The 24,990-nt window shown below is 60.1% G+C and overlaps 1 protein-coding gene across 5 annotated transcripts; it reads left to right on the top strand.

Annotated features, from left to right (window-relative positions):
- Positions 1-344: 344 nt before the first annotated feature.
- CDC42BPG (CDC42 binding protein kinase gamma) lies at positions 345-18,913 on the top strand. 5 transcript variants are annotated; one of them, XM_053659244.1, is made up of 37 exons: positions 346-681; positions 3,300-3,391; positions 3,473-3,556; positions 3,929-4,024; positions 4,320-4,468; positions 4,990-5,083; positions 5,334-5,534; positions 5,659-5,907; positions 6,320-6,399; positions 7,258-7,355; positions 7,449-7,529; positions 7,745-7,851; positions 7,954-8,133; positions 8,427-8,519; positions 8,662-8,783; positions 8,868-8,937; positions 9,188-9,294; positions 9,389-9,503; positions 9,736-9,884; positions 9,974-10,062; positions 10,366-10,418; positions 10,500-10,598; positions 10,683-10,742; positions 11,001-11,106; positions 11,397-11,530; positions 11,607-11,746; positions 11,845-11,926; positions 12,645-12,861; positions 13,619-13,681; positions 13,802-14,401; positions 15,431-15,528; positions 15,831-15,915; positions 16,048-16,168; positions 16,317-16,434; positions 16,622-16,739; positions 16,843-16,928; positions 18,199-18,913. In XM_053659244.1, the coding sequence occupies exons 1-37, from the start codon at positions 522-524 to the stop codon at positions 18,253-18,255; spliced, it is 4,653 nt and encodes a 1,550-aa protein (XP_053515219.1). In that variant the 5' UTR covers positions 346-521; the 3' UTR covers positions 18,256-18,913. The 5 variants fall into 5 exon arrangements, with proteins under 5 accessions (XP_053515218.1, XP_053515219.1, XP_053515220.1 ...); XM_053659245.1 differs by having other exon boundaries at positions 10,503-10,598; XM_037146495.2 differs by having other exon boundaries at positions 347-681; positions 16,625-16,739; positions 18,199-18,912.
- The last annotated feature ends 6,077 nt before the right edge of the window (positions 18,914-24,990 follow it).

Raw genomic sequence — 24,990 nt, forward strand, 5'->3', positions numbered from 1 at the left:
CCGCGGACGTCCCCAGCCCCTCTCCCTCAGCTGCTGTAGAAGCGGCCGCTGCCCCGGCCGGCGAGGGAAGTTGCAGTACCCCGAGCATCCCCACCTAGGCTAGTGGCCGGTGAGGGCCCGAGTAAGGCTGGGGCTGGGGCTGCGCGGGGATACAGGAGGCCTTCCCGGACCCCTGGGGACCCCCGCCTCTCCCGCCCCGCCCCGGGGTTAGTGCCGTTCGGTCCCGCCCCTCCACTTCCTGGCCGTGAGTGGGCAACGCCTCCTGGCGCCTCCGCCCTCCCACCTTCACCTACTGTCCCGTCTCCCATTGGCCAGCGCACACCTGCCCGTTCGTCGAGGGGCGGGGCGGAGGGCGTGGCGCGGCGCCCAGGTGAGGGCGCGCAGGCTGCCGCGGAGGAAGGTGACAGCAGGGAGGGCGGCGGGGTGGGCGCGCGAATGATTCGAGAACCAAAAGACTGACCCGACGGGCGGGTATGCGGACGGTCCGGCTCTAGTCCGGGGGCAGAGCCTCGGCCGCAGCCATGGAGCGGCGGCTCCGTGCGCTGGAGCAGCTGGTGCGGGGCGAGGCCGGCGGCGGCCCGGGACTCGACGGCCTCTTGGATCTGCTCCTGGGGCTGCACCAGGAGCTCAGCAGCGCCCCCCTGCGGCGAGAGCGCAGCGTGGCGCAGTTCCTTAGCTGGGGTGAGTGACTGAGGTGGGACGCGGTGGCGGGGGGCTGGGGGGCGGACCGACGGACAACTGGGTCAGGACCTTCTCCCTCCGCGCTCCGCGCCCACAGTCACTCTCACCCACAGCCACAAGCCCACAGATTCCCCCACCCGCTATCCGCAGACCCCCAGAAGTGGCCCTGACACGTGCCATTGGACCCCGCGGTCACCTTACCCTCACTCAGATGCACACACACACTCCTTCCCGCTCACAGAAGGTGGCACATGTACACAACACACATCTCACATAGACAGAGAAACTTGGTCCCAGGTGTAAACACCAGACACGGGTACCCAACTGATGCCCTACACAGTCACGTCCAGAATTCTTCCCTCACACATTATAGCCTCATGACTTGTGAGGACACAGCCTCTCACACGCAAACTCCCATGCATGTCGCCCACTGACACACATGCTTTCTCAGTCTCCCACATACCACACAGACACACCGAGATACCCGTACACAGCTGGTGGGGAGACCCAGGGAGCCCCACACTTGCAGACCCCCCCCCAGCCACACTGGCTGTTACACATTCACCTGTTTCTACTCACAGGGCTGTAGGTAGTGCACATGTCTCACACACACACACACACACACACACACACACACTCCCTGCATATCAGACCACCCCAGTCTGGACATAGGAGCCAACTTTAGCCCCTTGTGCAAGCTGCTGGCCAGGCTTCCTGAGGGCTTTTCCCCAGGGCCGGGGAGGGAGACCTGGCTGGATGTGGGTCTGCACCCCTTCCTGGTTGACTTGTCTGAGTCACCGGGAGTGGCTGGCCTGGGGTGACCCTGAATTCAGTGTGAACACCTGTGCCAACCCCAGAGTTCCCTGGTCACACCTGGCCAGGCCGTGGGGGGAGGACAGAGGGTCTGGCCTGAAGGGTGGGGTGAAGCGGGTGTTTGCCCAGTGGGCAGCAAGCGTTCGGGCACTCCTGAGCTCTGGGCAGGCACAAGGCCCAGCCTGGCACAGCTGGGGGCCAGAGACATGCTGGGAGTTGGCCCTGGGCCCCAGCCTTCTCCTAGGTGGGGGAGGGCAGTAAGAGGGCCCCTATCTTGTCTGCCCCCTGCCCTTCTTCCTGGACTCCTGCACCTGATGTGTGTGTCTCACTGTGTTGTCATCACTCCCTGTGATGCCACACCCACGTGTTTGTGTGTGTTTGCACACACATGTGCTCCTCCCTGCCTGCCTCTGGCACCTCTGCCTGGGACCCCAGCGTGGGGGCCTGTCTGTTGACATCTCCCGAGGTAACTTGCAGGGTGGTGACTCATTCTGCTTCTGCCCCAACTTGTCCCCAATCCTGCCCAGAGCCCCCATCCCCTGGGCAGGGTGAGGGGACTGGGCAGCCTGTCCTGGGGGCCTGGATCCTCCTGGCTATGGGCGGCCAGTTTGGGCCCCTCTCTGGCCGATGGGTAGGTGCCCTGGCCTCAGCTTCCCCTTGGAGACCTGTGGCTGCTCCTGTCAGCTGCACACACAGACCTGGGAAAAAGACAATTAATTTTTGTAATGAGGTTTCCACCCCTGCTGCGGGGGTTCTGCCTGATAAACCTGTGGAACAGCTCTCTGTCCTACCCACAGACCTGCCTAGCTGGCAGGGTGTTTACCTCCTGGCGGGGGAAACTGAGGCAGGGAGCCAGACTGCAACTGACCCCAACCCCTGCTGGTCATTCTTGCCTCCCTAATATTCCAGGCCCCAGTCCCCTCCTCTGGGCTTGGGAGGGACCTGGGAGAGGCTGGAGATGTCCCTCATGGGAGTATCAGGGACTGTGAGGAAGGAGGAGGTTCCTGGCCAGGTGAAGGCCAAGTCCAGGGAGGGAGGCAGGGCTCAGAGTTGTCGAGCTGGTCAGGCCTAGAGGAGATTCTGGGTGCTCACATCTTCCAGTGCCAGCGTCAGGCGCCAGGGCAAGGTGTTTGGCCCTGTTTTCGGGTCTTGTGAGAGCCTGGGCAGATCTGGCCGTGCCTGCCGGCGAGGAGGCCCCCCCCCCCGGGGAGACAGGGCCTGTGCTCTGCAGCCCTGTAGAACCACCGTCCTGCCTGTCCTCTGGGGCTCCCCCAGGTCTTACCCCCAGCCAGGCACCTCTGTGCCTACAGCCCGGCACAGGGTCCCGGGACCAGGCCACAGCTCCTCAATGGCAGAGAAGCCTCTCTGGGGACAAGGAATGTTGCCTGTCCAGTTTCCCAAGACAGGCCCTGGCCTGGTCTTGCTAGGTGGCCAAGAACTATGAGCTGGGGGTGGGAATGGTGTCCCCGTCTGTCCCAAGGTGACCTGGCTGGCCAGGGTCAGCCCCCAAGCTGGCGGGGACGACTAGTTCCATCAGTCCCTGGGATCCAGACTGCCTGGAGCCTGGGGACAGGGTTTCTGGCAGCCATGGATTCGGGGTGGTCAGCAGTCAGGACTCCACCTTGCGTGTGTCCTGCTCACGGCTGAGGGGGCTGCAGTGCCTCTCCAGCCCCTGGCCAGAGGCTGACCCTGGGGAGGTCATCCTGCCCTGGCCTCGGGAATGACAGCTCCTGGCTTTCCGCAGGTGAGAGCGGGACCTGGGGCCCTCCCGCAGGTCCCCTGAGCCCCGCTCTGTGTCTCCCCAGCCAGCCCCTTGGTAACAAAGGTGAAAGAGCTGCGGCTGCAGAGAGATGACTTTGAGATCTTGAAGGTGATCGGCCGAGGAGCCTTCGGGGAGGTGAGCAAAGGGCCTGGGCTGGGTGGGAGGAGGGTGTTTGTGTCCCCGCCGGACTGACCCCAGCATTCTCTGTGGCTGCAGGTTGCGGTGGTGAGGCAGAGGGACAGTGGGCAGGTTTTTGCCATGAAAATGCTGCACAAATGGGAGATGCTGAAGAGGGCCGAGGTCAGTCTGGGGTCTGGTGGGACTTAGGTACCCGGCAAAGGTGTGGGAGGGGGGTGCGTGCCGCCACTGAGATAGATACAGGGGCTGCGGGGGAAGGGGCGGGCACGGCTGCCAGCAGCAGAGCATGCACCCCGGGGGCCACTGACCCCCATCCCTTCCTCACTATGAACCTTCCTTAGAGGCAGTCAGACCGTTCCCACCTTCCTTATGATAATACGGTAACACCAAGGCCCAGAGCTGCAGAGCACAGGCGTGGGCTCACACCAGCAACCTCCATCTGAGCTCTTAGACTTTCTGGGTTTTACCCCACTCCCGAGGGGACGTGGGCTTTCCTGGGCTCTGATCCCACCCCGCTCCCCAAACCTGCTACAGACAGCCTGTTTCCGGGAGGAGCGGGATGTCCTGGTGAAGGGGGACGGCCGCTGGGTGACCGCTCTGCATTACGCCTTCCAGGACGAGGAGTACCTGGTAAGGGTGCTTGGCAAGGTTGGAGGGGGGTTGGCTGGGGACAAAGGAGAAGGCCCTTGGGGGCCAGAGGCACCGGGTCCAAGTTGAAAGAGAGAGAGAGACCCCCTCCTCCTGGGACCAGCAGGTGTGCCCCCCTGCCCTCTCCCACAGCTCCAGGGCCTGGAGCCTCCACCTGAGCCCTGGCCGGGAGACACAGCCCTGTCTCCCAGAGCCCCATGGGGCCACTGGGAGGCGGGGCCCTGCAGCAGGTGTCCCCCTTTTCCATCTGATTCTTGTCCTACCTGCCGCCATCCAGTACCTGGTGATGGACTACTATGCTGGTGGGGACCTCCTCACTCTTCTGAGCCGCTTCGAGGACCGCCTCCCGCCCGAGCTGGCCCAGTTCTACCTGGCCGAGATGGTGTTGGCCATCCACTCTCTGCACCAGCTGGGTTACGTGCACAGGTGGGGCCCACAAAGCTCCTGATGCTCTGTCCAGCCCCTGCTGACAGCTCTGGGGACAGCTGACATTTGCTGAACACTCACCACGTGCCACGCCCTATGCTGGGTGCTTCACCTGCATGATGCCTTTGAATACTCACACCAAAGACCCAAAGTCATGGCGGGGGAGGGGGGAGCTGCCACTGTTCCATTTTATAGATGAGGAAGTCAGGGCTTAGCACCAGCGAGCACCTGCCTGGCTCAAGGTGACTCAGCTGTCGGGTGGCCAAGCTGTGGTTTGCCCTGGGGAAGTCTGACTCCTGTGTCCCCCACACACACTCTGCTGCCTCTGAGGGTCGTCCTCATGGGTCCCTTTCCCAATCTGACTACCTTCTCTCCTGGGAGCCCGGAGGCCTGGCCACCAGCCTCCGCCCACCCCACATGCACGGACCCCACGTGAGCATCCTTAGGCTGAGATGCGCACGTGCCCACACTCCCAGTCCACACACACAGGTCGGGCCGCTCACTCTCCCTGCCTCCCCCAGGGACGTCAAGCCGGACAATGTCTTGCTGGACACGAATGGGCACATCCGCCTGGCTGATTTTGGCTCCTGCCTACGTCTCAACAACAATGGCATGGTAAGGACCTCGCCCCAGGGTGGGGGCAAGGGGACTGGGAGGGGTCCTGGGGCTGGGAGGCACCAGGCCTAGTGCAGGGGACAGCAGGCTTCCAGGGGAAGGAAGGACGAGGCCCAGGCTCCACGGGGCAGCACCGGGCCAGCCAACCCCAAACAAGTGGGCGCGCCAGGCCTAGACCCATGGCGGGGAGCCAGCAGGCCCAGCCACGCCCGAGGCTGGCCTCATGGCCCCTCGACACCACCACCCACAGGTGGATTCGTCAGTGGCAGTGGGGACTCCCGACTACATCTCTCCCGAGATCCTGCAGGCCATGGAGGAAGGCAAGGGCCACTATGGCCCGCAGTGCGACTGGTGGTCACTGGGGGTCTGCGCTTATGAGCTGCTCTTTGGGGAGACGCCCTTCTATGCTGAGTCCCTGGTGGAAACCTACGGCAAGATCATGAACCATGAGGTTTGGCCGCCAGGCTCCAGGGTTCTGGGAGGGCAGCGGGCCTCCCAAGTGCACGGGGTTGGTGATGCCCGTAGGTGGGAGGTGGGATCCCAGATACCCAGCACACCTCTCCCCGGGCCTGCAGGACCACCTGCAGTTTCCCTCGGATGTGCCCGATGTGCCAGCCAGTGCCCAAGACCTGATCCGCCAGCTGCTGTGCCGCCAGGAGGAGCGCCTGGGCCGCGGAGGGCTGGACGACTTCCGGAACCACCCCTTCTTCGAGGGCGTGGACTGGGAGCGGCTGGCCACCAGCACTGCCCCCTATATCCCTGAGCTCCGTGGGCCTATGGACACCTCCAACTTCGACGTGGACGATGACACCCTCAACCACCCAGTGAGTGCTGGGTCCCCCTACAGCCGGAAAGCTGTCTCGACCCTTCCTGGCTGTAGGAACCCCCTAAAAGTTTTCCAAAGCAGTTGCTGGGCTGGGGGTGAGGCCTTCAGACCCCAGAGGCTCTTGGGAGTTATGGATCACCTGCCCTGAGGTGGGTTGTGCCTAGTGAAGGTCCTTTGACCTGTATCATTGTATTAAGCAGAAGTCGTACGTGGCAGAAGACTCCCAGCAGTGCCTGGGAGGCCCTCACCTCAAGGATCCCTGGGAACCGTGTTCCGACTCGGTGGGGGCCTCGTTCCCGCCCAGGCAGCAGGCAGCTGGCACGCCCAGTCCCAGGGTGTCTCCTGGGGACGCTCAGGCCTCGGCTTGGAGCTGTGCCTGTCGACTCTGACTCTCTCTGCTCCTTCTGCAGGGGACCCTACCACCACCCTCCCATGGGACTTTCTCAGGCCACCACCTGCCATTTGTGGGCTTTACCTACACCTCGGGCAGGTAAGTTTAGGCCTCACGTGCCTGGTGGGAAGCTGGGGGCTGCCGGGCCCGGAGGGCACTGGGAGTGTAGCACATTATGACCCTGGGAAAGCGGTTGGATGTCCCACCTGGTGCCTGCATGTGACAGGTGCTGAGGCAGTATGCTCCGAGCTCTCCCAAGAATAGTCCCCCCTGTCCTCTGGGTTGTAGCGATGCTGTGCCCGTGCCCCCTCTGGGTCCTGCCCCAGCACTTGGCCCTCTCAGGAACCTCCATGGCTAGGAACGTAGTGGGCCTGGAGCCGGAGGCCTAGCGTTGGAAGGACCCCTTCTACCCCTGGAGCCTCACCTTGTGCCTCGGTGAAGTGGGCGGGACGATCAGGTTCCATTCGTGGGGCTGGCCGGAAACCATAGTGAGGTTCTGGGAGAAGGGGCGCTGCCAGGGGTCAGCACATACATCTGACCCGTGCTCAGGAGCACCTACTATGTGCCAGGGGTGGGGCTGTTGGGACCTATATCACCATGTCTTCTCGACAGTCCTTGGAAGAAACCCTGTTATCACCTCTTTTCCCGCGAGGAAACTGAGGCTCAGATGTGTCAGATGACTAGTCCTGGTCACATAGCTTGTCAGGGCCAGGACTGAGGCTTGACCCTGAACCTGGGGGACCCTGGAGCCACCCCCCCAGGCTGCCGCCCGTGGTGCCATCCTGGGGCCTCCCAAGGGCAGCACCTGGTCTGATTTGTTTCTCTTGCTGGCACAGAGCCTAGGTCTGGGTACAGGCCTGGCACACTGCGGTGTCTCTCGGGTGAATGAATGATTGGAGAATGGAGGCTGCTTTGGGGGGTGGTCTCTGCCAACCTGTGTTGCCCCTCTCTACCCAGTCCGGGCCCTAAGAGCAGCTCCGAGCAGCTGGATGCCCTGGAGCGGAGGCTCCACAGTCTAGAGCAGGAAAAGATGGAGCTGAGCCAGAAACTCCAAGGTACGGGGAGTCAGCTGGGCCAGGGCGAGTGAGTCTGCCCCGGGGCTGCTGCCGCTGGACTAGCTACTCACTGGTGGGCTCTCCCCATGGCAGAGGCCCTGCAGGTCGCCTCAGACCATCAGGAGCGGGAGCAGCTACGGAAGGAAGTTCAGACGCTGCAGGACAGGCTGTCAGGTACCCTGCCCACCCCTCCCCGCCCTGTCTCTGCCCCAGCCCTCACCGTGGCAGCTGGCCTGGAATTATCTTAAACTCCCTGAGCCTGCATATAGAAAGTGGACCAAGGAAACCCACTGCCTGGTCTGCAGTGAGGCTTCCATGAGACGCTGCAGGTGGAGGGCCCAGCCAGGCCGGGGTGGTCAGTAAGTGCAGGTCTCACTGACGATTGGCAGAGACGCTGAGGGACAGCAAGGCCCCCTTGTCCCAGACGGATGGGCCTCCTGCTGGTAGCCCAGGCCAGGACAGTGACCTACGGCAGGAGAGAGACCGGCTCCTCCAGGTGAGGGCTTGGTGAGGTGGCTGAATGGCCCGGGGCTTGACGGTGAGGGGCCTTTGCCCTGACTCCAGGCTTTGTCCTCCCCACCCCCACCCGATGCCCCAGGAGCTGGCGGAAGCTCAGGCAGGGCTGCGGGCGCAGGAGAAGGAGCTCTGCAACGCCCAGGGGCGGCAGGAGGAACTACTCCAGAGGTTGCAGGAGGCCCAGGAGAGAGAGGCGGCTACAGCCAGCCAGACCCGGGCCCTGGGCTCCCAGCTGGAGGAAGCCCAGGCTGCCCGGAGGGAGGTGAGTAGTGGGGGTACGTGGGCACAGCAGTAGGGCACTGCCCCCATGACCCCTGGCATGGCTGGGGGAAGCCCAGAGAGTTTGGTTGGAGGTGCTGGGGGCCTCCTGTGCCCTTGCACCCCTCACTGTGGCTGGCAGGGGCCTAAGCAAGGGGATGATGCTTGGGTGGGGGACCCGGGGTTCACCACCTCCATTCCTGCTGCAGCTGGCAGAGCCCAAGAGTCTGAAGCACAGCCGGGGAGAGGGTTGGGGTGGACATGGTCAGCACTGGCCATCTCTGCACCCCATCACAGCTGCAGGCCCAGGTGGCTGCCCTGAGCCGGGAGGTGACGCGGCTTCAGAGACAGCAGGAGCGAAGCCTCAGGAAGGCGTCTGCCCGGGTCAAGGTAGTGTGGTCTCACTCCCTGCCAAGTGGCACTGCCGTCGGCCTTCCCCACTCAGGGCCCTCAGGTCCAGGCCCATGTCCCAGGGGTAGGGTGGGCCATAGCTTCTCATGCCCCTGCCCTGCCCCCTCTTCATGTTCTCAAGACCGTCCACACTGCCTCTGAGACCAACGGTACAGGGCTGTCTGAGGATGGGCCTCAGGAAGCACCGCTGAGGAAGGAGCTGGCCGCCCTGCGTGTACAGCTGGAGCAGGCCCGAGGCCACGGGTGAGCTGGGGGGCTGGGGCGGGGGGCTGGGGTGGGGGGCAGGGGCCCACACTGGGAGTCACTAAGTCGTCCCCCACTCCCCAGGCCCAGTGGAAAGGAGGCCCTCTGCCAGCTACAGGAAGAGAACCGGAGGCTGAGCCGGGAGCAGGAGCGGGTAAGCCGGGTAGACAGAGGGCAAGATAGGTAGCCAGGTGGCAGGACGGAGCGAGGAGCAAACGCAGCAGGGGCCGGGGCCGGGTGGCCAGGCCCCAGGGCCGGGTGGCCAGGCCCCAGGGCCAGCTGTCTCTCTCATGCAGTGCCCACAGCAGGCGGGCAAGCTGTGGCCAGTGAGCAAGGGTGGACACTCGGGGCTCAGGGCTGCGTGGGCCCCTGGGGACTGACTCTACCTCCCGCCCGGTCCCCAGCTGGTGGAAGAGCTGGAGCGGGAGCAGCAGAGCAGGCAGCGCCTGGAGGGCGAGCGGCGGGAGACAGAGGGCAACTGGGAGGCCCAGATTGCTGACATCCTCAGCTGGTGGGTGCTGCTGGGCCAGGGGTCCAGGGCTGGGGGCTGGGCCCAGGCAGAGCTGAGTGCCCAGCCCCTGACCCTGAGCCCCCTTTCCAATCAGGGTGAATGATGAGAAGATCTCAAGAGGCTACCTGCAGGCCCTGGCCACCAAGATGGCCGAGGAGCTGGAGTCCTTAAAGAACGTGGGCACCCAGACACTGCCCGCACAGCCTCTGGTGAGCCCCAGAGATGCCCCATGGGGGTGGGGTGGTGCCAATAGCCCCATTCTGAAGGTGAGGCCACAGCTCACAGAGGAGCAGCGACTTGCTCAAGCCCACAGCATGTCAGCGGCAAAGCTGAGGCTTTGAGCCTGGCTAGGTGGCACGGGCAGTGTCGTGCTCTGGTGGGAAGGGGCCTCTGAGGCAGCCAGTCCCAGGAGGCATCTTACATGGGGCCCCCGGCCACCAGGACCACCAGTGGAAGGCAAGGCGGCTGCAGAAGATGGAGGCCTCGGCCCGGCTGGAGCTGCAATTGGCCTTGGAGGCCGAGATCCGGGCCAAGCAGGGCCTGCAGGAGCAGCTGACGCAGGTGCAGGAGGCCCAGCTGCAGGCTGAGAGGTGAGGCCGGGGCTGGCGAGGCGGAGGGGACCCAGGACCCAGGGCCCGCTCAGAGGCCTGTGGTGAGCTCTGCCCTGGCTCTCCCCCAGCCGTCTGCAGGAGGCGGAGAAGCAGAACCGGGGCCTGCAGCAGGAGTTGGCTGCACTTCGGGAGGAGCTGCGGACCCGCGGGCCAGGAGGTAAGTGGCCATCTGCACGCCTGTCTGGGAGCAGGTCCCCCACTCCCGACTCGCAGTTACCAAGAGGGTTCTGCACAGCCTTGCAGGGCTGTGGAGACGAGAATTTGTTCCAGACTGCCACTTAGCCCACCACCTGTTAGCCAGCACTTACTGAGCACCTGCTGTATGCCAGGTCCCACCACCACAGGCTACAGTCATTGTCCCATTTTACTGAGGTGGCAACTGGTCCCTGGTTCCTCAGGAGTAAGTGTCAGGGCTGGACTAGGGACCCGAGCCCCAGTGACCCACACCCTCTGTTTTCAGATGCCAAGCCCTCCAACTCCCTGATCCCCTTCCTGTCTTTCCGGGGCTCAGAGGTAAGAACCTGGTGGAGGGGCCGGCTGGGAAGCAGTCCTGGCGAGAGGCACAGGGACCTTGACTTTGCTCCTAAACCCCAGAAGGACTCTGCCAGGGACCCTGGCATCTCAGGAGAGGCACCGAGACCCGGAGTGGAGCCGGAGCTGAGGCCAGAGGGCCGGCGCAGCCTGCGCATGGGGGTGAGGACCAGTGGGAGACCCGCAGTTGGGGGGCCCTCTGCCCACACGCTTCTTACCCGTTTGCCCCCCACCCCGCCCCCACAGGCCGTGTTCCCCAGAGCACCTGCTGCTACCGCAGTCCCTGCAGAAAGTCCTCCCACGAAGGTCGGTGCCTGGCTGGGTGGGGCGGGATGGGGGCCACGCCATTCCGCTGGGTTTCCGAGGACCCTCTGGGTTCCGCCCTGGGCATCGTGGCCAGTAGACCACGTGGGTGGCAGCGGTGACGACGAGTCTGTGATGCCACAGATTTGCTGGGGCTTGGAGTTTGCGCTGCCACCTGGCCGTTCCCTGGTCCTGCCGGCCACTTCAGGGCCCTAGGAGGCGGGGGTCAGGCACCAGTAACGGTCATGTTCCCCTCCCTAGCCCGGGTCACACACGCTGCGCCCCCGGAGCTTCCCGTCCCCCACCAAGTGTCTGCGCTGTACCTCCCTGATGCTGGGCCTGGGCCGCCAGGGCCTGGGCTGTGACGGTGAGACCCCTCATCCTACTCGCGCCCCCACCTCCCAGGCACCAGCCACAGCCCTGGGAGGAGGGAACAGAAGCAGCCCTGCTCCCGACACACCCCGGCGGCCTGCCTCAGCGCAGGCCAAGTTTCCCACTGCGGTTTTTGTTGTTCTCCTCGCTTGGTGGGGAGGTGGTGACAGCTCGGGTGCCACCACGGCCTGAGGGAAGCTGGGGCTGGGAACACCCAGAGTCCTGATTCCGGACTGTCCCCACCCACCTCACGCCACATGCCTGCCGTCTCCTGCTTCCCCACAGCCTGCGGTTACTTCTGTCACTCGACTTGTGCCCCTCAGGCCCCACCCTGCCCTGTGCCCTCTGACCTCCTCTGTGCGGCCCTGGGTGTGCACCCCGAAACAGGCACAGGCACTGCCTATGAGGGCTTCCTGTCGGTGAGCTGGGACCTGGGGGGGTGGCCGGGGGCGGGGGCTGCGGCCTGGCAGGCCGTCCCATGGCTGCCTTCCCCAGGTACCACGGCCCTCGGGTGTCCGGCGGGGCTGGCAGCGGGTATTTGCTGCCCTCAGCGACTCGCGCCTGCTGCTGTTTGACGCTCCGGACCCTCGGCTCAGCCCGGCCAGCGGGGCCCTCCTACAGGCACTGGATCTGAGGTGGGTGCCAGGCGGTAGCATGGGGGCAAAGGATAAGTGGGTGGGTAGGGTGCAGCCAAGGGCAGTGCCACCTCTGACCTGTTCCGTGGACCTCCCAGGGACCCCCAGTTCTCAGCCACCCCTGTCCTGGCTTCTGATGTCATCCATGCCCAGTCCAAGGACCTGCCACGCATCTTTAGGGTAAGTGCCTGGGGCAGGGTGGGTCAGACCACCGTCTGCTGTCATGCCGGCCCGACCCCCTTGCAGCGACTGTCCTCCATCCCCATGGCTGACGCCTTCACCCCGCCCCCGCCCCCACATGGATGGCTACACCAGCCTCCATTCTGGTCTGTGCACGCATGCTCTGCCCTGCGGGGCACAGAGTTTTCCATGTGTGAAGCTGGCTCGTTTAGGACTCTTCCTGTGGCTCCCTGTTGCCCTCAGTGTGCTCCCGACTGTGGCCTCGAGGCCCCATTTCTGACCCTGCAGGCCTTCCCGGCCTCTCCCAGGAGTCTGTCTCTACTCTGACCACTTCTGCAAGCGTCCCGAGCTCGTGGACCCCTTCGCATCTGTTCCCTCTGCCAGCCCCTCCCCTACCTCGACCATTTCTGGGTACTCCACTCATTCCCCCCACCCTGCCTCCAGCAGAAACGCCTCTTCCCCCGGGAGGCCGGCCTGGGTTGGGGCCCTGCTCCGTGTCCCCACCATGCCCCGAACCCCCACCACTGTCGCTCTGCGGCTGTGTATGTGCTTGTCTGACCGCCCTGTCTGTCTCATCGTCCGCTCTAAGATAGCGTCTAACTCTGCGCCCAGCAAGCTCACGTCCGGGTCAATAAGCATCAGCTGCTGGAGAGAGAGAAGGGAGGAACGACAACTGGCCCTCGGCCTGTGGGCCTCCAGCCTGGGTGTCTTGCCGCAGGTGACAGCCTCCCAGCTGACGGTGCCGCCCGCCACGTGCACCGTGCTGCTGCTGGCGGAGAGCGAGGGCGAGCGGGAGCGCTGGCTGCAGGTGCTGGGCGAGCTGCAGCGGCTGCTGCTGGACGCTCGGCCACGGGCCCGGCCTGTGTACACACTCAAGGAGGCCTATGACAATGGGCTGCCGCTGCTGCCCCACACGCTCTGTGCCGCCATCGTTGGTGAGTCTGGCCGGGGGTGCTGCCCATGGGGGTGAGGCAGGCTGGGGGGAGGAGTCAGAGCCTGCGGGGACAGTGCTGGCCCAGCCACAGTCATGAGGGCCGCTGTCACCATCTGGTCACTGCAGCCATGAGCTGTGGACTTTGCCTTGCACACGTCCCCCCCGACTGTCCCCTGGGCATAGCAGTGTGAGGAGCCCAGGCTAGGGAGCAGCAGGCCTGGCTTCTGCCGCTCGACATTTCTGTGCCTCCATTTCTGCTTTTTCTAAGGCAGGTGATTGAATAGGGCAAAGGCTTTAAGAAATAGATTAGGGATTTGTCCCCAGCCTCTCTTACCAGCAGCTGGGTGGCCTTGGGAGAGACTGGATGCACTTGAGCCTCACACCGTCTCCCATGGGGCTGCCGTGTTCAGCAAGGATCTTGGGGCCTCCGTGACGGCCGGTCAGGGGAGAGGTGCTAGCAGAGTTCCTTGTCTTCCCCTGGCAGCCCGGGCCCTGAGCCAGCCCCCACCCCGCAAGCTGGGACCTCTCCCCACACTCACTCAGGGTGGGGGCCACAGGAGAGACCACGCCGATCCGTGTCAGGCAGGAGTTGGGGGCACAGGGGCACTTACCTGCAAGGCTTGCAGTGAGCTGAACACTCTCACCCCGCAAAAGGGTTCAGTGACACAGGGAGAAACTGAGGCTTGTTAAGGGCAGGTGGACTACCCAGTCTCCGCCTCTGACAGGCCCTCTGACCCCTGACTCCTTCCTGTTACCAGACCAGGACCGGCTCGCTCTGGGCACCGAGGAGGGGCTGTTTGTGATCCACCTGCACAGCAACGGTGTGTGCAGCCGGGGCGAAGGCCGGTGTGGGTGGGGCTTGGCCCCGGGGGGCAGGAGGGTGGGCACCAGGTTGTTTCTCACCTTCCTGAGGGTGACACTGTCCCTCGCCAACTCTGCAGACATCTTCCAGGTGGGCGAGTGCCGGCGGGTGCAGCGGCTGGCTGTGAGCCCCACCGCGGGTCTTCTGATCGTGCTGTGTGGCCGCGGCCCCAGCGTGCGCCTCTTCCCCCTGGCCGAGCTGGAGAGTGCGGAGGTGGCAGGCGCCAAGATCCCTGAGTCTCGAGGCTGCCAGGCGCTGGCAGCCGGACGCATCCTGCAGGCCCGCACCCCTGTGCTCTGTATCGCGGTCAAGCGCCAAGTGCTCTGCTACCAGCTGGGCCCAGGCCCGGGGCCCTGGCAGCACCGCATCCGAGAGCTGCAGGCAGCAGCACCTGTGCAGAGCCTGGAGCTGCTGGGGGACCGGCTGTGTGTGGGTGCAGCTGGTGCTTTCTCCCTCTACCCGCTGCTCAATGAGGCTGCGCCCTTAGCGCTGGGGGGCGGTCTGGTGCCCGAGGAGCTGCCACCATCGAGAGGGGGCCTGGGCGAGGCCATGGGCGCCGTGGAGCTCAGCCTCAGTGAGTTCCTGCTACTCTTCACCACCGCTGGTGTCTACGTGGACAGTGCCGGTCGCAAGTCCCGCATCCACGAGCTGCTGTGGCCAGCATTGCCCACGGGCTGGGGTAAGGCCAGTGGAGGGCCAGACTGGGTGGGGCCAGGCCCCTGACGTGTATCCCACACACAAAAGGAAGACAGGGTCTTACCCAAACTCCTGAGCTTGGCATTGGAAGCCAGCGTGCACCCTCTTCCCAACCATGCCCTGCTCCGACCTCGGTGGATCATAGAGGACCTTCCTCTTCCTGCCTGAACTGCTCTCCTTGGACCTGGCAAACTCTTACCCAAGTCCAGCCCCTATGTCTGTTCAGGACCTGGGGTTGGCGGGCCCTCCGGAGATGACCACCACGATCCCCGTCATTGTCCTTGTTTCCATGCCCCCTTCCCTGCCCTCCCCCATCATTAGTCCCTTGCTCCTTTGTGCTTCCCCATGTTTTTCTTCAAACCTCTGCCCTGGCTCTCAGTGCCTCCTCTGTAATGACTGGTTTGGTGCACTGGGGGCCCCCTCGCTGGCTGGGGCTGGTTTCTTCTTCAAACCCAGGAATGGATGAACGAATGAGTGGGGGTGGGGGGTGGGGAGCCGGGCACACTGGCAGGTAACTGGTGTGACGGGCACTGGCTGAAAGAGGGACAGAGCTCCCTGCAGGAGCAGTGGCCCTTCTGGGGTGGAGCCCATGGGCTGGGTGTAGCCAAGACACCCAACACATAGGCGGGGGGCGGGGGTGGCAGACAGCCTGGGGCCAGTTCCCAGCTCTCACTCATCGCTGGGTGACCTGCCCATTACTTAGCTCTGAGGTTGCTGGTCCCTCATCTGTAAGTTAGGGGTTGTTTGAGAATTAAAGGAGGGGAAATGTTCAAAGTGGTTAGAACTATGCTTGGCATGGCACAGAGTGGCACTCCAAGATTGTTATCTCTGGTTTGTCATGGAAGTTGGGTGGGGCAACCTGGAGAGGCTTCAGAAGGAGGACTTTTGGTGCGGCAGAAAGTCACCGCGGTGGCGGGGCGCAGGGCGTGCCCGTGGTAATGCGGAGGAGACAGGCCAGGGAGGTGCACGACCTGCCCGGGGCTGCAGACCACAGGCAGCTTCTGCCCTGCAGGCTACGGCGTCCCCTACCTGACGGTGTTCAGTGAGAACTCCATTGATGTGTTTGACGTGAGGAAAGCAGAATGGGTCCAAACTGTGCCGCTCAAGAAGGTGAGGGCTGCCCCAGCTGGTGTGGCTCAGTAGGTTGCAGCGTCACCCCCTGGACCAAAAGGTGGTGGGTTCGATTCCAGGTCGAGGCACATACCCAGGTTGTGGGTTTGGTCCCTGGTTGGGGCATGTACAAGAGGCAGCCAGTAGGAGAGGTTTCTCTGTTTCTCTTCCTCTCTGCTCTAAAAAAAATTAGTGGAAAACGAAACATTAAAAAAAAAGAGCAGGAGGGCCTGCCAAGGCCCCGGGGGCTGGGCTGGGGTGAGCCAGGGTAGCATGGCTTGACTCTGTGCCTGCTGCCTCAGGTGCGGCCCCTGAACCTAGAGGGCTCCCTGTTCCTTTTTGGCACCGAGAAGGTCCGCCTGACCTACCTCAGGAACTGTCTGGCAGGTGAGGGAGCGTGCGTGAGTACACAAGTGTGCCTTCGCCTCTGCCGCCTGTGTGTGTGTGTGACCCTGAGCACCAGCTGACTGGGGCCCTGGCGATCTGGGGGCACTGCCCAGCTCTCTGCTTCTCCTACAGAGAAGGACGAGTTCAACATCCCCGACCTCACCGACAACAGCCGGCGCCAGCTGTTCCGCACCAAGAGCAAGCGCCGCTTCTTTTTCCGGGTGTCTGAGGAGCAGAGGCAACAGCAGCGCAGGTTCACCAGTGGGGGCGGGGCCTCCTGCTCTTGGGGGCGGGGCGAAACACGGGTCCGCCCCCAGGGGGGCAGAGAGTCTATTCTGGGGGAGGGGGCGGGGGAGATACCACCTCCACAGCCCTCCTTCCTACACCTCCTCTGCCAACAGGGAGATGCTGAAGGACCCCTTTATGCGCTCCAAGCTCATCTCACCGCCCACCAACTTCAACCACCTGGTGCACGTGGGCCCCACTGAAGGGAAGCCCAGCACCAGGGACCTGTCCCCGGTGAGTCTTGTGGCACCAATCACAAACCTAGGTGAGGCTGAGCCAATCGCTGGCTTCTCCGTGCGCTTGCAGTCTTCGGCTCCCCTGGAGCCCGTGTGGTCAGCCCGTCCAAGCTGGTGGATGGCTGCGGTTCACTGGGCATGCTCTGTGGTGCCTCTGAGTACCGACCCCTCCGCACTGTGCCCAGCAGGCTCCTGAAACGAAGGGTCGAGGTGCCCGCAGCTCCGTCCCACAGCGGCCCCACAGCTTCTCCGAGGCCTCCCGGCGCCCAGCCTCCACGGGCAGCGATGGGAAGGCGGACGCCAGTAAGGACAGCCCCACAGCCTCCCCGCCCCCAATTTTCCACTTTTTTTGGACCTCTTGAATCTGACCTTGGATTTTTGTCCCCGCATCCCGTTTCTGGAACAGTGAAGAGAAAGCCTTGGACATCTCTGTCCAGTGAGTCCGTGTCCTGTCCCCAGGGATCCCTGAGCCCCGCAACTTCCCTGATACAGGTGAGCGGGGGGAGGGGGGCTTCTCCCTCCCCCAGTGTAAGGACGGTCGGTTCTGTCCTGTATTAGGCCTTTCGCTGGGACCTGAGGCCGGAGAGTGAGCTTAGCCCATCCCTTCCCTGAATCCTCACAGATGCGGCTCTTACCTGCCCCCCCACAGTGGAGCTGGGCATCTCGGCTCCCCCAGTGCTGTGGCTCTGGGCAAGGTGCCCGCCCTCTCTAAGCTGATCTTGCCTGTAAAGTGCAGTTATTGTGAGACTTGTATGAGGTAACGACACCTCAGCCTGGTGCTGGGCACATGTGGACAGAGCCACAGAGGGGGCACCTCTTGGGATTCTTGATTAACAGAGGCTTAGCCCACGGGAAGGAGCGATTCGCCCTGGCTGGGGCCTGGGGAGGACTTCAGAGGAAATGCGAAGGTTCCTACCCATCCTTCAGCCTTGTCCCCAACTCCCAGCCTCCCCACCCCCCAGCCACACTGGGCCACTCAGAGTTCTGGGACTTGCCATGTTCTGTCTTGCTTCCTCTCTCTCTTATTTCTTTTAAAGATTTTATTTATTTACTTTTATTTTAGAGAGAGGGGAAGGGAGGGAGAGAGAGAGAGGGAGAGAAACATCAATTGTTGCCCTTGGTATGCCCCCAACTGGGGACCTGTCTTGCAACCCAGGCATGTGTCCTTACTGGGAATCGAACCGGCAACCTTTTGGTTTGCAGGATGGCGTCCAACCCACTGAACCACACCAGCCAGGGCACCATGTTCTTTCACATCTTCAGCCTCTTGCCCCTGCTGCTCCCCTGCTTTGAATGCCCTTTCCTGTCCTCTGCCTGGTTAGTGTCCAGGTCACCCTCAGAGATCTGCGCCAATATCACCAGGCTGCCTAGTCAGGTAGTCGCTGCCTCCCTGGGGCTGGTCCACCTTCTGGCCCTCCTCCCACCTGTTTCTTGTCACTTCTGCTGTGCTTGCCAGTCCTCCTCCCTCAACTGTGGGCTCTTTGGTGGTGGGGGTCAAGTTTGTCTTTTTCCAAAGCAAAACATGTTTGTTGAATGACTGAATAATGGAGTGAATGAACAAAGGAACTTTAACTGGGGCTCCAGGATTTAGTGTGAGCCCCCCAGGTGTTTCTCATGCAGCCCCACCCCCCTCGCATCTGGCCGCCTCCAAGGGCCTGTGGGGCAGGTGACGCGTCCCAGAAAGGCCTCTGGAGGCCCTGGCCCGGTGAGGACAGAGTCCTGCTTTCCTCTTCCCACCCCTGACCTCCTCTTTTCCCTCCAGGTCTCAGAGCGGCCCCGGAGCCTTCCCCTGGCCCCCGAATCAGAGAGCTCCCCTTGACACCCTCCGGCAGGGCCCACCCACATCCCGGGACTGAGATGTGAGGGAACAAAGACCTTGAGGAATGCCATACTCCGGCTGGTCCGGGACACGCGGAAATTCGGACTCAGGGAGAGCCTGCGCTGGGTAGAGACTGGGAGGCTGGCCTGGGTCCCCAGGACCCGGGGAGCCTGACTCCCAGCCCTCACCCCACCTTTCTCCTCTGCTCCCAGTGACGACCTGTGCTCGCCACTGGGAAGAGAATGGCCCGCCTTCTGCCCTGGGGGCCCCTTCTGTCCTGGTGTCCACTGATGCTTGTGCCAAAACTCTGGTTTCCAGTGCCAGGCCAGGCCTTGGGAGGCTGATAAGCAAGAGTTGAGGTGAGGGGCGGAGGAGGGCTGGGTCCCGGAGCAGTCTCAGGTCTGGGCTGCGCACGTCTAGCCACCAATGAGGCCATATCCCAGTCTCTGCTCAGGGCCAGGGTGGGAGGGACAGGCTCTGATCTCCAGGAAAGGAAGCTAGAGAAGGAGGGGAAGGATGTAGGTGAAAGGGGTGAGAGACAGGTGAGGAGCAAGGACGTGGAGGTGATAGGATGGGAAGGAGGGAAAAGCCTTCAGAGAAGGAGAAAGGGACAAAGCAGGAGGGATGACGGAGAGGGGAGGCAAGAGGGGACGGGGAGGGGACACCTACCGGTCCTGTCTGGGGGTCTGGGGAAGAGCTCGGGGTTGGGAACAGGGAGGGGCTCCGCAAGCCCATGTCCTCTGATCCGTCCAGAAGATGGGGTCATTCCTAACGGGGGCGGGTGGGGAGGGTATTTATACGGGCTACTTGGTGGGAGACGGGACGGGCGCCCAACAGGCCCGCTGAGGGTCTCCAGGCACACTCCGGCCCTCCCTCAAATGAGGGGGTCCTTTTTCTCAAAACTTCGACCGACTGTGTATTACGGGGTCATGTGGGACATTTTATTATTGATCATAGTCATTATTATTGTTATTATATTACTATTTTTATTAAACCTCCCCCCGCTCATGAGCGGGGGGGCAGAATAAGTATTTATCTCCTCAAATGCCCTGTTCCGGGAGGGGTCGACCCTGACGCTCCGAGACAGTAAGGAAACAATAAAGACAACTTCGTGAGCTGCTGGCCTCCCCGCCTGGGTCTGTCTTCCTGGGGTTCCCAAAGTTTGGGGGCGGTCAGAAACGGAGGGAGGAACGAGAGTCATCAAGGGAAGTTAAGGGTCAGGTTGCCTTCATATTCTCAGGAAGCAGGTGACACATTCACGTGGGGGTCAGTGGAGAGAGTTTAATAACAAAGGACGGTTTTCAAAAGTGGGCAGCAGGAAGGGGACCCACCGAGGATTGGTGGTGCCCCCTCACCGTGCCGCCCTCCCAGCCCTCAGGCAGGAAGGGACAGTGGTGTGACCTGAGAGCCACGGCCCAGCAGGAAGGCAGCCCAGGAAATAAATTCCTCCTGACTCAGTACCCCTCCCCCATCTCCTGCCTCCCTTTGTCCAGACCCAGGCAGCAGCCAGAGGACCCTTGAGCTCAGGGTTACGGCGGGTCCTAAAGGTGGCCTTAGTTAGGCCCCCTGAGCTGGGTGGGGAAGGGCAGGCACGGATCTGGAGCGCCTGCCCTGGTCCCAACCCATCCAGGCGGGTCTGGGACTGGTCTTGTAAGGTGACTGGGTGGAACGGGGCGGGGGGAAGAGCTGGATGAGGTGGGAGGGTAAGGCGTGTGCCCTGGGATCCTGGCAGGCCTTGGGGACTGATGGCTGTGTCCCAGGCTCATGCAGGCTCTACTGCTAGAAATACCAAGGGCTCGAGTGTCCCGTCTGGTTAGGGATGGGGTTGGGGGTTCCCGTGGAATCCCAGGGCCTGGTTAGGGGCCCAACCCTGGGGGTCAGACAGCCTGGAGTCTGGTCTAGGTGTGCCGTCACAGGTGCGTCACCTGACCTCCCTGAACCTCAGTTTCCCCTTTGGTAAGTGGGGATCATAAAACCCATCTCATGGGTGGTTCTGGTGAGATTTGGTGAGACAATGAGTGTGAAATGTCTTTAACCCACTTAAGAAATGTGTTTGTTCTGCTTCTGGAGAGGCAGAAGCCCGAAGCCGGAAGCGAGCGCCCAGGGAACCTGAGGCCTCTTGCAAATTAAGGCGTCTGATCAGCCTCCAGACTGGAGCACGGCCATTTGCCTAGTGCCTGGCAACAGTTTGGCCAAAAGATTTGCACATTTTGTAAGAATTCATTTCCTCCCAACATTTTATGTTAACAAATTCTCAAACCTACAGAAAGATCACGACTCCCCATACTGTCCACCTAGATTCGCCGATTGTCAACTTCGTGCTGCTCCTGTTTCACCTCCGTCTTCACCTGTGTCTGTATATACAAATGCCCTCCGTGCCCCCATCCTCACAGCTGGCTCCCCCGCCCACCCTTCCTGGAGACCGTCAGCACTGGTCCTGCCATTCGTCCCTGTTGATGCATCTCACCATCAGGGACTCAGGGCTCCTGGTTCTGTCTATAGCTCTGACCATCTTTGCCTTCCCATTGGGTCCCCTCAGCTCCTGATAGGTGTCCACTGTGCCTGCAAGAGTTGATGGTCCATCTGTGGCGAAATCCCCCAAATCCTCATCCCGTCCTGTTAAACTGAGGTTTCTGGCAGAAACTTTGTCCTCCCTGAGGTCACTGCCGCTCCTACCTCATGCCCCCAAAGTTGTCCCCACCCTTCCTGCCACCCCTCACCCAAGACACCTGGAGGTGGGGCAGGCATCCTCTTCCTTCCTCCTTTCAAACACTCAGGCTTGAACTTGCGTTTGCAGCTTATGCCGCCCACTTTGTTTCTGACACCTCAGGGGTCTCGCACGGCTCCATCGTTTTAGCTCCTGGGTGGATGTCCGTCCGTCCATCCTGCTCCTGCTTTGGTTCTTAGAGACTTCGATACGCCTGTGGATGAGGCAGCCGCCAGGCCTTTCAGGTCCTTTAACTCTTTTCCCGTGATCCTGTCCTCACCACGCCCCAGCCACTCGCTCCAGCGGCGCTGTCCTGTTGGGAGCCGCCGGCTGCGTGCGTGTGGCTACTGGGCACTTGAAATATGACTGGTCTGAACTAGCACGTGCTGTGAGTTTAAAATACACACCAGATTTCAAAGACTCAGCAAGGAAAAAAATATAAATTGTCATGAATAATTTTATATTGATTACAAGTGGAAGTAACATTTGGGGTATATATTATTAAAACTTATCTCACTTCTGTCTTTTTCTTTTTTAATGTAGCCACCGGAAACTTTAAAATTGCATATATGCCCCGGCTGGTGTGACTCAGTGGACTGAGTGCCGGCCTCCAGACAGAGAGGTCACCGGTTTGATTCCCAGCCAAGGCACATGCCGGGTCCCCGGTGGGGGGCAAGAGGCAACAGATCAATGTTTCTCTTGCACGACACTATTTCTCTCTCCCTCTCTTTCTTGCTCCTTTCCCACTCCCTAAAAAATAATAAAAATTTAACAAGTACAGTTTGAAATTGCACGTGCTCCTCATACTTCCACCGCAAGCACTGCCCTGGGTCTTTTCATTGCCAAAAAACGACACCGTCCTGGTGTCAAGAGCCCCACTCACAACACCCCAACCTCTCCAGCTGGCCCCCCTGGGACCTGCAGCCCAGGACTTCACCTCGCCTCCGCCCTGCCTCACCCCTCTCGTGTCCCTGCATCCCTCCTCACACAGCCTGAATTCCAGGTCTGTCATGAATTATAGTTGCTTTTTTCATGAATGTATTCATTTATTCAGCAAATATTTGTTGAACACTAATTATGTGTTAGACATCCCTTGTCCCTGTGGGGCTCGTATGTAAGTGGGAGGAAGCAAATGATAAACAAATCAGTAAATCACATTATATGCTAGAATAGTGGTTCTCAACAGGGGCACTTTGCCCCCCCCCACCACCCAGGGGACATTGGCAACATCTGGAGTCATTTCCAGTTGTCACAACAAGGGGAGAAGTGCCATTGGCATCTATTGGTAGAAGCCAGGATGCTGCTGGACAACCTACAGTGCACAGGCAGCCCCCAAGTACCCATCACACGTGCCTTTGTCTCCTGTCTTCTGTCCGATGATTGTGGATAAACTGTTCGTGCTCCCAGCAAAGGCCAAAGCTCTCACTCAGGGGCTCCCATTGCCTCCATTGGGTCAAGGCTGGCAGTCCGACAACCCTCGCTTGCTAAGCAAGAGCAATGAGGGAGCATGTGAGATCTTGCACCCTGGCATATGTCATTCGTTTGACTCAAACGAACTCATGTATATATGTTTCATCAATTATATATATAATTGATAAAAACTATGAACGAAACTACAAACTTTATTTGAATTTCACAAGTGGGGCTCCTTGGTGCCCAAGACGTGATTGGTTTGGTTTTAAAACAGAAAGTTCTGTACCCCTGAGATCCCCTCCTCAGTCTTGGACAAACCGGGACCATCCACCATCCTACTTACCAGCTTTTCCATTAACATCCTTTTTCTGTTCCAGGATTCAATCCACTACATTGTATTTAGTTGTCCTATCTCCTTAGTTTCTTATAATCTGTAATATAATCAGTTTCTCAGTCTCTCCTCTTCTTTTATTAGTATATTTTATTGATTATGCTACTGTAACTGTTCCGTTTTTTCTCCCCTTTCTCCCCTCCATCCTGCATATGCCCTCCCACCAGCAAGCCCCGCGACCTTAGTACATGTCCATGGGTCATGTATATAAATTCTTTGGCTTCTCCATTTCCTCTTTTTTTTTAAAGGTCAATTTTATTTATTTTTTATTTTATTTATTTATCTTTAGAGGGTAAGGGAAGGAGATAGGGGGAGAAATATCAATGTATGGTTGCCTCTCGTGCGTCCCCTGCTGGGAACTGGCCTGCAACCCAGGCATGTGCCCGACTGGGTTTCGAACAGGCGACCTTTTGATTTGCAGTCCGGGGCTCAATCCACTGAACCACATCAACCAGGGCTGGAGGGTTTTTGTTGTTGTTGTTTTTATTTTTAATTTACGAATGAATGAATTTCCATGACATGGTGTTTGTGGACATAGCTTTGAGTATTGTTTTATAGACACATATATATGTATATAACACAGATACTTCATTTGTTTTCATTCATACACACAGGACATTCGTGGTCATTTCTTCCATCCTTATACTGCATGCTATTAATTCTTTTTTTTTTTAAATATTCTGTTTATTTGTTTTTAGACAGAGAGGATGGAAGAGGAACACCAGAAACACCAATGTGTGGTTGTCTCTCGTGCGCCCCCTCCCGGGCACCCTGCTTGCAACTCAGGCATGTGCCCTGACTGGGACTCAAACCAGCAACCTGCTGGTCTGCAGGCCAGCACTCAGTCCACTGAGCCACACCACCCAGGGCCTTTTTCTGGTATTTTGATCTGTTCTTTCATTTGGGCCATATTTCTTTGGGCACACTGGTTACATTGTAAGGGGCGGTGCCTAGGTATTAGCCAGGGCGGGGCAACCACATCACTGCCTTGTGATGCTGCATGTGGGGGAGGGGCCACAGAGGGAACAATCCTGCTTGCTGGGCTCTTGCTCCACTTTCAGTCACTGCCCTGCTACCCACAGCAAATTGGGCCCTTCTGGTGCTGACTCCTAGGTGAGTGGGCTTGTGTATGTTCTGGGAACGAGTGGGAATGAGTGGGTCTCTCCAACGAACACTTCCCTGTGAGGCTGGGAGTTTTTCCCACCACCACAACGCCCCCCGACAGATTGCCTAAGGAATATTTTATAGAGGGTAAGGGAAGGAGAGAGGGAGAGAAATATCAACGTGTGGTTGCCTCTCGTGCATCCCCTGCTAGGAACTGGCCTGCAACCCAGGCATGTGCCCCGACTGGGAATTAAACTGCGGTTGTTTGGTTCACAGGCCTGTGCTCAATCCACTGAGCTAAACTACCCAGGGCTACAGCCTAAAGTTTTGAAGCTTTAGTTTCCCATGCTGGAACCTTGGTTCCCCAAGTTGTTCCTCCTGGCTTATCCGCACCTGAATTTAGGACTGCCCGGTCTGCCAGCTGCTGCCTTGTTTCGAGTCTTCTCCGCCCCAGCTGCCAGTCTCTGCCCCTCCTACCAGGCTGGGTGAATGTTTCTTTAACTCTTTGGTTGTTGGATTTCCAAACAGTTCAATTTCCTGGCACTTCTTGTTGGTTTTTGTTTTTAATTTGTTGTTGTCCTTCTTTTGGTTGTGCAAGGAAGCAAAGTGTATCTACCTATGCCTCCATCTTGACCAGAAGTCAGTCTTTCCTTTTCTTTCATGACCTTGACACTTTTGAGGAGTACTGGTCAGGTATTTTATAGAATGTTCCTCACTTTGGGTTTGCTAGATGTCTTCTCATGATTTTGAAGAAGAAAACCCACACAGGTGAAGTAGGGCAGAAATTGGATGTTTTATTTTTAAAAATATTTTATTTATTTATTTTTACAGTATGGGGAAAGGAGGGAGAAAGTCATGCCACAGATGGGCACAGGTAACCAGGTTCTTGGTGATTGTGGACAAAGATTTGAACTGAATATGCAGAATTTACAGCAGAAAGACAGAAAGCAGATTTGTCAAGCACAGAAGGTGGGAGTATACAATCTCGAGCAGAGATTGACCTTAGGGACTGGAGAAATTCTACTCTTAAAGGGCAGATATTCCTGACTAGTTTTGATGGGCTTTTATTATGCATGTACAAGTAGTTATATTACTTTAAAGCTACTGTGCATGTGGTCTC

Source organism: Artibeus jamaicensis, unplaced genomic scaffold (genome assembly GCF_021234435.1).
Source record: "Artibeus jamaicensis isolate MK-2021 breed Jamaican fruit bat unplaced genomic scaffold, CSHL_Jam_final scaffold_614, whole genome shotgun sequence".
Lineage (NCBI taxonomy): Eukaryota > Metazoa > Chordata > Mammalia > Chiroptera > Phyllostomidae > Artibeus > Artibeus jamaicensis.